Source organism: Athene cunicularia, assembly GCF_003259725.1.
Source record: "Athene cunicularia isolate RWA chromosome 2 unlocalized genomic scaffold, athCun1 chr2_part1, whole genome shotgun sequence".
Taxonomy (NCBI): domain Eukaryota; kingdom Metazoa; phylum Chordata; class Aves; order Strigiformes; family Strigidae; genus Athene; species Athene cunicularia.
The window spans coordinates 35,209,274-35,220,817 of NW_020799095.1; the positions used below are offsets into that span (position 1 = coordinate 35,209,274).

General features: G+C 42.1%; 1 protein-coding gene across 3 annotated transcripts in view; it reads left to right on the top strand.

The window, feature by feature from the left end:
• APBB1IP (amyloid beta precursor protein binding family B member 1 interacting protein) overlaps positions 1-10,862 on the top strand; it is a 51,458-nt gene extending 40,596 nt beyond the window's left edge. The window contains exons 10-13 of one of the 3 annotated variants that reach the window (XM_026842082.1): positions 2,844-2,942; positions 3,894-4,011; positions 7,877-7,968; positions 10,240-10,862. In XM_026842082.1, the coding sequence (XP_026697883.1) occupies positions 2,844-2,942; positions 3,894-4,011; positions 7,877-7,968; positions 10,240-10,770 (840 nt within the window). In that variant the 3' untranslated portion in view covers positions 10,771-10,862. Of the gene's footprint in view, positions 1-2,843; positions 2,943-3,893; positions 4,012-7,876; positions 7,975-9,982; positions 10,173-10,239 lie in introns of those variants that run through there. The other 2 variants (XM_026842081.1, XM_026842083.1) reach the window with 2 other exon arrangements.
• Positions 10,863-11,544: the final 682 nt, after the last annotated feature.

Sequence of the window (11,544 nt, forward strand, 5' to 3'; positions counted from 1 at the left end):
CCTCTTTAGCCTTGTTTATGCAGTGTGCACTTTCTTCCAGATGTTTGCATGAATTATCTGTTAAATTGTAGAAGTGTGAAATGTGGGTTTTTTCCTTTTGTAATAAAAAACTGTTGGTAGATGTGGTGTTTGAAAATGGGGGGAGATATGTAGGCCTATCGAACTTCATTGTCATGAAAAAGAAGGAAAAACACAAATCCTTGCTTATTTCGTTTTTGAAAGCTTTGGGTGCCATCTGCTGGGTTCAGTAGGACCTTACACACTGGAGCAAAATTGCTAGTTGCTGGTTGAAAAGTGCTTGAAGAATTGAATTTATGCAGGGTTGCAGTGTCTTTGCACCTTCTGGTGCTTTTGGGTTTTTTGGTGATAATGTTTCCTAGGTCTGTGGGATGTACTCTGGCACACAGAGAAGTGCCTTCTTACAGTTCCCTTTTAAAGATACCATTCAGACTGAATTCTGTAATGGTTATCACTGTGTTTGGTCCATATAGTGGAAGGAAATAAGGATTGTCAGGCATTGTGTCCTGACCACGTACTGCAGTAGTGGAGCCCACTCTGAGCAGCATCCAGGCTATCTGAGGCTGCTGGCGACAGGGATATGCAGCCACCGGGGAGCTGGGGAAGGCTGTTTGTCCAGGGGCCCTGGTTACTGCCCCTGTTTTGTATGTGGCATATGTGCATAGCAGCAAGATACAGTCCCGTGCTTTGACCTGTGTGAAGGCATGGTGTGTGAATGTATCGGGTGGGTGAGGCGTAGGTCCCTGGGACAGGCATGGTGCCTGCCCTGCAGTTAAGGCACCTCGTGGCAGCGAGATGGCACCTCTGAGCTTGCAAAGTGAGATGTGCCTAGCTCTCACCTTGGGAATGCCCAAGAGCAAGGTAATAGAATAAGGTAGCCATGGGCCCTTCCAGAGGGCTGACAAGGACTTTGCATACTCATCATCCAGGGGAGATGGTCAGCTCTGTGTTTGCAGAAAAACAGCAAAGGTACGTGTGTGAGCAGCTGGGTTCAGACATGCTGGAAGCTCTAACACGGTTACCCACAACACTGCCTTGGGACACATCTGTCACTGTGAGACCCCTCAAAAGTAACATCCCTTTGTTTTTTTCTTCCTTATAGTTATCTTCATGGTGTGTTCACTCTTGGTCTGTAATTTGATCATACAGGGCTTTGGCAGCAGTGCTGGCTTGCACAGTCCCATCCTCTCATCCACGCCTTGCTACTTGTTCTCTATCCAAGCCACAGAGCCCCTTATCCCCACACTGTATGTGAGGCCATGCTGTGTACTGCTGGGTTCAAATAAAATAAACCAGAACTACAGAATGATGAAATGGGTTATATTTAACCCAGACCAGTTCCTTGTTTTTTCAAATCATAACTGAGCCTCATGAACAGTTGAGTCAGCACAAACAAGGGAAGCATGGTGTTTGCAGCGCTGAGGGGGAAACAGGACACATGACTGAGGAGCAAGACCTCTGTATTCAGCTCTGCTTTTGAACCCCTAGATCACCTAGCGGTGGCCAGGGTTTTGCCACCGTGCGGGGACACCCCAGCCATCAGCAGGCATCTGTGAGGAAACATCTGACGCCTACGTTGGCCCTGGCTGGTGGGCTGCTCACAGCGCCCTGTGCTGCAAGGGATCTTGCTGACTTCCCCATGTCCAGCACTGCTCTGCTTTGGGGGCTTAACAACATCTGTAAAACCGGGGTCCTTGCTGCTAGGTGGAAGTTTGCTTTAAATTTTCAACTGCCCAGGCCAAAAAGAGAGTGGTTTGACAGTAGTGAATTCTTGGAGCATATTTGGTTCCTCTTTTGTGCGTTTACAAGATTTCATTAACTGTGCATCTGTAATTTATAAGAATATAAATAGAAATTAACACATAAATGAGGGGTAATGAAGCCTTTTCCTTTGGTTTCATTCTTTTCCTTGCATATCAAAAGATGACAGTATATTATTCCATCCAAGCTGCTAAAGACTTAGAGCCTTCTCTGCTGTAGCAGAGGAACCAAATTCCTGCAGAGTCGTAGGACATTCAGTCTCAAGCAAGTAGGCAGCCTGGCATTTTGGTGGACTTCGGGTTGCAATGATAACGTCACCACATACCACTACATTGATCGGTAAGGGGAAGAGATCTTAAAGTGTGCCCAAAAGAACAAAAAAAGTTTAAAAATTGTAAAGGTTTCTGGTACAAACAAAAAACGTTAACTTCTGATGGCGCTGCATTTTGAATGATCCTCTATCTAGAACATATGGCAGTATTACAAAACTGTTGGCAAACAACAGCAAGAGTAAAGCAGAATAAAAATGTATAGGAAGAAAGCTAGAACTAGGCCTAATGAAAGATAGTCAGAAGGAAAAATCAGTTTATGCTTAAACAAATTTAACAGAGTCTTTGAAAAGTAATTATGTTCACTGTTCAGTCTGGATGCCTTACAGATGACAAACCACAATGAGAAACAGACTTCCTTTCCAGTGTTTTATACATTTAGTGTTAGACCTTGAACCATGGCACTTGTAGACTTCATTAAACTCTTAGATCACTGTTAAAGAGTTCTGTAGCTCTTGAATTTGTGTTACAATGCATAAAAATTATTTCAAGCAAATGCTGCCAGTGGTAACTCATGTATACTTCATAATCACCATCTTTTTTTATATTTTCTTATACTCTGTTTTTGCGGGGGGGTTTTTTTGTTTGTTTTTTTGTTTTTTTTCAAGTCACCTTCAAGTTAACGTGATGCCTATAGGCAGTGTTCTCACCAAGGTCACTGTGCAGTTTCTTCACACTTGTATATGGTGACTTGATTTCTGTGTTTGTCTTACTTTATGAATCAATATCTTTCAGCACCCCCAGATTCAAAAGGAGTCACAATATATCAAGTACTTATGCTGCGATGATCAAGCAACCCTGCATCAGTGGGTAACAGGAATAAGAATTGCCAAGGTGGGATTAAAAGTAAACGTAGTCAAATATGTTTTCTGTAAAATCCTGTCTTCCTCAGGTTACTGACTGTCATCACCTCAACTGGAAATACTGTGACAAGAATGGACATTCATGCTAATTTTACCATAGAAAGAAAGAGCAGAAGGGCATGGATGGGTTTGCTGAATATTCCTGTACCCTAGTTAACAGTGTGTTTTTCTCATTAACATGAGAGTGAATTCTGTAGCTCTAAAAGTCATGTACTTGTAAAACTAATTCCACAGTTATCTGGCACAATAACAGTATGCTGTGGCTAAAGATGTGCAAACTCTGGTCAGTCCAGCTGTGATTTTTTTCTAACAGTTCTGCCCAAATTGTCTGCCCTGCCCTCTTCAAAAAGATCCAGACTCTCAGACAATTTTGATTTGCACAAAATGTTAAGGGAGATGGATTTGTAGATAGCCCAGTATATTGTCTGTACCTGGCTATACAGACCTGCCCTTGTTAGGTATATATTGTTTTCTGCCAGTTCTGCTGCAGGGTGACATCCAACAAAGGTGTGGGGTGAACATCAAATTATTTTGTGTCTTACTCTGACAGAGCTGTTTGCTCTAGAGCCCAGGATTCAGTGTCCCAAGTCTGAAAATGTAATAACTTGGAAAGCAATGGAAGAAGATACTGGTTTTAAAGCCAAGTTTCAAGATGTTAACAGATGCTGAAATTAACATAAAATGTGAGTGATATCAGTAGGACCGTATTTGGTCACAGGGATTCATGTTTTATTGTGCTGTTGTGGAGATGCTTTCCACCTGGCCCCATACAGAAATAGGCACAGCACTTGTAGAAAGCTACTTTTTAACAAAACTGGCTAGGAGGGAATGGGGTCAGGAAAGTTGTCTGAGAGCAAAATGAATACTTTGTCTATTTCAAGCTTAACACTGTGTTTATTGTATTGTTTGAATTGTTTTGCAGTATGGCAAGACGCTATATGATAATTACAAATGTGCCGTGAAGAAATCTGGCTTGTCCTCTCGGTGGGCAAATCAAGGGACGGTGGAACCAGCTGCCCCAGCAGGATCCTTATCAGCAGGTACTGATGCTGTCACAGCAGATGAAATTATATTTGTTGTCCTCTTCTGTCATCATCAGTGTTGCACACAGTCTTTGTTCAGAAAACTGTCCCATGGATTCAGCGAGGCAGTATCTTGTGCTAGACAGCCCAGTGTAGCTCTGATCTATAACTAAGCTAGCAGCAGAGCTCTCACTTTAAAGTTAGAACTTGAAGAATACAAAGACAGCCTACCAAAGGTAATTTTAAATCTGCATAATTCAATTAGGTATTTTTCTGTTGGTATCTGAATGCAAATCTTTTATCCTCCCTTTGCATTTTATGGACTTAGGGTCCATGTCTTTAAGTTTACTGTTTGCCAATCTCTACACTGCCTGTAGCAGAGCTTTTCTTCTAATGAGTAAAAGGGATGAGTGGGATATTCTGAGAATGATCATTTCCAGAAGAGATTTTTATAGGGCGAGCCACTCTCTTTCCTAGCCTTTCATCATTTGCATGATAACAGTGTGGGTGTTAGGAGAAGGAAGCACAGGAAGAAAGGATTGAGTTATTCTCTAACTTTACTTTTCCAGTAACTTTATCACATTGTTGTTACCTATTTTATCATTGTATGGATACCACTGTGCATGATACTAGCTGTAACTTGCATGAATGTTTTTAGTTTACATGCTTTAGATATTCTTTATTTGTTAGGAAGGACATGCTGGCCAGTTACTTGCTGTCATAAGACAAGCAAAGTCAAAATCAGTACTAGCTTCTTACTTCTCATATAGACAACTCAGAATCCTCCAAACACCTTTCCAAGGCTTTAGTTTGCCTTTTCTTGGTATGTGGGAGAAGGGTGTGGTCTTTCTTCTATGCCTTGGAGTCAAATCATGGTAATAAATGCACATTTAGGGTAGGCAGACACAGTAACAGTAGACTTTTTTGACATCAGGGGATTTTTTGATGCTTGGGGGGGGGTGTACTTTAGAGAGGGTGGATGGGACAGTCATGGAGCATCTTGTCTTCTGGTCTTGATGGCAGTAGGGAGGTGGCTGGCCAATGGGGCTCCGCACTGGTGCTGCAGTCTGTACTGGATATGGGCAGGATCAAGCCCTTATAAAGTATTTTCTATGTCTGTGTAACTTCAGCTCCTGACTAGAATCCAGGAACGCTGCATGTGATCACAAATTATACTATTAATCTTAACTAATGGATCCTATTTAATGGTTAAGTAGCCTGGAAAGATTTCAGTCATGTATATTGTCTCTATGGAAATATCTCTGAAGGATCATTAGCGTTCTAATTGAGGCAAGTCGCTGTGATTCTTGCTGACTTACAGTTACAATTACTGCCCTATATAGCCAGGCCCCAGGTTTTACAATACTGTAACCTGAACTGCTTATGAGTAGTTTTTGGCTCATGTTTTGGAAATGGAACAAAGTATATTTTCTTCTGTTCTGTTTTCAGATGGCTGTATAGCCATTTCTGTGGTCTGATTTCAATATAAGCTGAAATCAGCTAGAGAAAACTACAGTCCTGTGTGAGTTTGGCAGCCAAAAGCGATGCTCAGGAAGGCAGGTGGAACTTTTGTTCTCGCATCTCACGTAGCCTGTATTCCCTGGTCATACTGCTGTAGCCGCATTTGTGTGTTCATGTATACCCCAAACTGTATAGTCTGTGGTTCTGAGGTGTCTCAAGTGCCAGGCACATCTCAGGCAAAGTATGTTGTTTGTGTCTCTGCCTCACTATATGTGTCTTTGGACACTAAAGAAACCATGTATGTTGTGTGCCAGCACAGTATCATTATATCTGAAAGATAAAGGATGTTGCTTTATTCAGATGTTCCTTATCACTACAAGGCTCAATATTTTGCATTGTATTTTGGGTATCTACATTTTGCAATATATTTGGACTACTTTTTTCTTAAAACAAATATTAATTCAACATAGAATTTTGGAGAACTTGACTTGCAAAGAGTACTAGAACATTTAAATTAAAAATAAATCTTGATAATAGAATGCATGAACTCACATACTGGATTGACTGGGGGTCCTTTAGCTGACTGACTGTGTGTAGCTTAGTGCAAGTATGTGGCAGGAGTTGCTGTATCAAATCCTGCATAGTTTATGAAATCCATTGTCAGAAGAAGAAACAGATTACCATTTATCCATGTCCTAACTTTCTGGTATATCATATTTGCCAAGTAGAACACTATACCTTGCACTATATAGAGTGGATCTCTCCCTGTTCTCTTTCATTTAGTTAAATCTCAACATGACTGAGGGTTGCAATGTCTCTGAACAGTAGTGTGAAGCCCAAATTCCTGCTCTGCTACGGACAGCAAATGAAGTGAGGAGAGACAGTAACTTGATTTACTTGAGGGCATGGCCACAGAACCCAGGGATAGACATCTCTCTGCTGAGCATTTACAGCCACAAGACTGGATTTCTCTCTTCACTGTCTTCCATGTTAGTCCTTCAACAGACTGTAGTTTGAATGATCAAAATGGTACTTTAGATTAAATATGCTGAATGACATGCAGGCACAGGCATAAACCAGAAGGACTTCAGATCATCTTCTGTCATCCCTAGAAGCCTAAATAGCGCTAGTAGATTCAGTACACTGCAGAGTTTGTCTTACTTCTCTGTCAATCCTGTGATTTGCAGGCATGGCAATAAAAACAATTTATTTCTTATGCACATGGAACCTCTTTGCTAATCAGAAAAGTACATGCTAAGATTTAAAACCATCTTTGTGCTTAGACTTATATTGCAGACAGCTGAGGGTTCACTGGCATCCAAGAAGTACATGAGTGGAACTTTACTGGATCTCAGAACTGTGTAGTAGAGCTAAGGTAGTCATTAAGGTTTACAAATGTATGTATCTAAGCACTTTGACATGTACAGCTTCCAAAAGTCCTAGACTAAACTAGAGTTTATTTAATCCTCATCAGACTATACAGGGGCTGGGGATTTTTTCATAATTAAACCAACAAATTTGTCCTTTGGTGTCACATTCACTTAATCCATTTGACAGTACTGGGTTATTTATGCATATCCCTTATGAATACAGTAATGGTGGGCAGATGTTTTGCAGAACTTTAATTTAGGCAGCTAGCAGATCTTTGCTAATCTTAGAATACAGTGAGGTTCACAAATCTCCCATGATTCCAGGTGGGGGAGAAGTTTCAGAGCTGTTAGCTCATTTGCTAAAGAGAGCTGATCAGCCCCTCTGTAGGACTTCAAACCTTCAGCTCTCGTGACTCTTACTGATATGAAACTATGGAGTTTTTAATCTTTAGCTTAAAGTAAAGAAAAAACGCCATGCAATAAAAACTGGGAATGTAATTCTACAGCACATTACAAACTTCAGAATGCTGTTATGAAAGACTGGTGTTTAAACGATGGATGGCCAGAGGGTGGGCTTAACTATGACAGTTTGATTTCTGCTTACCTTCCCTTCCAAAGCCAGTTCCCTTCTCTCTTCCTGTGTCAGCCTTAATGGTCCCCTTCTCTAATCACTGTTTACAATAGTCAACACCTTTACACACTCTGATAATACCATCATATGCTTTTGTAATTCTGCCACTTGCACATCCTGTAGGACTGTCAGCTACAACAGTGGAGGCATGTGGACAGATACTAGTTTTAATGTAAGGCATCTTGTTTATTTTCCTTAGGTAATGAACTGAATATGAAAAGTCATAAAGTAAGACTGAAGTAGAAAACAGATATCCTCATGGATTTTACTGAATTATATATAAAAAACCTGTAACGAGTGGTTCCTCGGTAAAAGTTGTGAAGACTTTTTAGAGCCTTTTTCTTAGTTTGCTATTCACTGATTTGGTTAATATAACAAAAGTGTAACACTCTCTTCCCTCTGTCTCCTCTCCTTGTCCCAGGTGCTGTTCAGTCAAATGGAGAGATTCCCCAAATTGTTCGTCGTTCCAGTGCAGAATTTCCAGAGACTCAGAAGAAAGTGGATACTTTAGAGGTACAGGTCAGCAGTTACTAGCAGTGCCCTAGTTAAAATGCACCTTTGAACCAGTTCTCCAAGTTTGTTTTTCTTCACCCACTGTCTTTCCCCCTCAAAGTGCCATTGTACTGTTGTGACAAGGATCTGGCTCCCAGGCAAAGTGGCTGGTTCCTTGCTGCTCCTCCTCATGCTTTACACACTGCAAACAGTGTGCCTGTTGCACAGAAGCAAGGAGACACTGATGGAGGTGAAGGCACAGCCTTACACCACTTCTGTTCTTCAGAACAAATAGCTGCAAGTTCATGTAGCAGGAATAGGAGTGTGCCTGCTGGGACAGTCTCAATCTCTGCTTCCAGAACCTCGGTGCCGATTTCTGTCTCTGCCAGAAAACAGGTCTTGCCTTAGTAACACAAAGGATACAGTAGTGTTTTGAGGAGGGAACGCTATGCACAGCTAAAGCTGAGTGTGCAAGAAAGGAGAAAGTGAAGAAGTAAGAGAAAACATTACATGTCAGTAGGGTACAGTATGAGGACTTCAGAAACGTCCTGCAGAAAAAAAACCCTGCATATGATTGCAGTTCATTATTCAGTCCCTCCATCATGCATAAAGTGCACTGGACGAGTGAAATTAAATTCCTAGGATTTTTCTGTCATCTGCATTACATGCCCTACACTTCTCTTTCTGTCTTTTTGTTCCTCCTTTAAAAAGATCTGTTTCTGTGTCCTGAACCTCACTTCCTCTGGAGCAGATCATGTTCTCAGAACTCAGCCAGTGGTTCCCTCCTCCAGAGTCTCATTTACTTCCACCTTTGTAGGCAAGGAGAGTGAGGAAGGGAAGGCATGCATGTTATACTTAGCTAATGCCAGAATTAGTAGTGCTGACTTGAGGGTTGCAGAGCGCTCTTCCCTAGCAGAAGCAAACATGTTGCCTTCTATCTCACAGCTTCTACAAGCCTGGGACCAAAGCTGAAGTCTTTTAGGGTGCACTCTGCTACAGTTAGAGCACTAAGCTCGCTAGATCTAAACTGATAAATTAGCATCACCAGAAATGAATGTTTTACAAAGCTTTGTTTCAGGACAGTAGACTCCTCCACAGGTTTCAAGAATAGGTAGCATGTTTGTGTAGTGACTGTCAACCAGTTGCTACCTGAAAAAAAAAAAAAGGCAATTACATTCAGATATCACCAAATGAGCTTGCTTTCTCTTCAGAGTGTTGACTAGCAAATACAGTTTAAAAGAAAAGCCACCTAAAATTTTATCAAAATAAAAATCTCCATTATTAACTTCTATCCTACATTTTATTTTTCTTAACTTTTACAATGGATGCTTGGATTAATTTTTACTTCAGAAAAGTTGTCAGAGGGTTTGAACGTCTCGTGACCTCGCAAACATGGCTAAAACACAGTGGCTTCAAGGACATGTTTGTTCCACTATTGATTTGAAAGTGTAGGAGGTGTGTGCATGTGCCTTTCCCAGCAGGCAGGAGACACCCCTTCCCTGGGCTTACCAGTGACCCTTGCCAGGTGGATGTCCTTTTCCCTTCCATGCGCCGCACAGATTGGTGGCAGACAGCTTTCCCAAGCGCCTCTCTTTTCTGCTTTGCAGTGCTCTCCCTCCCACAGAGGGGGCCCAGTGCACTGCCCTGTGGGTGAATGCGTGTCACACCATGTAACAGAGTGCAGGGGATGGTGAATCCAGACATGTAAACTTTAAATTCCCAAATCTCTCCACCTTATTCCTGCTTCACTGCTGTTGTGAGTTAGGCAGATATAGGTGACTTCATTATTTCAGCTTTATCCCGAGACCCAGCAGTCACAGCTAGAATGGGAGATGGAGATACAGTGGGGGTGAGAGCCAAAACTACATCTGCTTTTTATGTTCTCTAATCTTGCTCAGTATTTTTGGATGTGAGAACACAGCACAGATTTTATTTTTTCAAGTCTCCATGTTCTCAGGGAATAAACAGCAGGGTGGAACATAGAGAAAGTATCTTTATATGTCTCACTAACTGCAGTTCTTTGAAATTTTAAAAGCACTCATTTTCTGAGGACAACACTTGAAGCAGCACTATGAATACTGTCAACATGGAGGTTTCCACTGTCAAAGCTCTGTGGGCAGAACAGAACACTATTTGCACTATTCAGGCAGGATGTTCACTACTTCATTTCGCTGTCCGTCTACTGCACTCATCTCATATATTTTCACATCTTCTCACTTTTTTTATGCAGCAGCATTAGTTTAGACATGCACTGACTGTGTCTTGTCCTTTTATTCCTTCTGCTTATTAAAGGCTAAGCCCAATAACGTCAGTGCATCTGGCCTGTCGCAGTCAGTGGTGAGGCTGCAGAAGTACCAGAGTAGGAGGACCTCACTTCAGCCTCCTCCTCCACCTGAGAGGCGGTCATCTGCTATTTCTGTTTCACCAATTCTACCCTCCAAAGTCAAACGAGACAGCGGCGTTTTCCTAACAGATCCAGACAGCTTTCCAGCACCGCCACCTACACTGAAGATTGATTTTCCACCACCACCGACTGATTTCTGTGAACCTCCTCCTGATTTTGTGCCTCCACCACCACCACCAGCCTCCAGCAGCAGTAATGGAAACCTGCCATTACCCCCTCCACCTCCACCCCTCGCCAGTAAGCCACCACCTCCAACAAAGAAACCTGTGCCACTTCCTTCAAAAGGGCTAGAAAACACAGGACAAGCTGGAGAGCCACGGTCAGCTGGGCCACCTCCAATTGGGGGTGGAGGCAGGCAAGCAGATTTCATGTCTGATCTAATGAAAGCTCTTGAGAAGAAAAGGGGCAGCAGCTCCTGAACTCTGAGAGCAAGTGGACTTCAAACCATAGCTTTTTTTGTGAGGTATCATGAAAGGTTGTGCTGGATCAGGCTCCTCCAGGAGGAAATCTCCTTCAGTGTTCCTCCTGTGGGTCTCACAAACTAAGGTCAGGTGCCCTCTGTCCCCTACCTTGTCCCTATAACCTGCTCCTTCCCCACCATCCCACCCCCCCACCATTAACTACCATTCCAGCATAAGGCCGAAGTAAGAACTGGCTGTAGAGTCTTCCACCAGGAGAGCCAGGGCTGTTGGAGCAGCACTTGCAGAGCCAGCCAGTGAGTGAAATGCATCTTCTGTGGCTGCTTCTCTAGTAGATTGGAGCTGAAGGAAAAACTGCAACAATGTTCTTGTCTGAATTCTGAGAAGTGTTAAGATCCCTTTTCACAGAATTCCCCTTAAAGGTTATCAGAAAACCCCTAACTGTGGGGTTTTTTTTTCAATAAAAAGACACCAGTTTTTTTTCAATAATAGTCTGCCTTAAAAAGTAAAACCTCAGCTAGATTATTCTGAGATTCAAGGCAGGACCGGAGCCATTTCCAGACATAACATTTCACCTCACATGTTATACACTTCTCCTTCCATATGCAACTCCAGTCATACCTGTTTGCACTCACAGTTGCTGCCTTTAAATCTTGTTTATTTGGTTAATCTTAAATTTTTATTTTGAAATCTTGTATGTTTCCCTTGATAGCCAGGATTTTTTTTTTTTCATGTTGGTTAACATTTGTCTTTAAAATATACCTGGAAATAGTC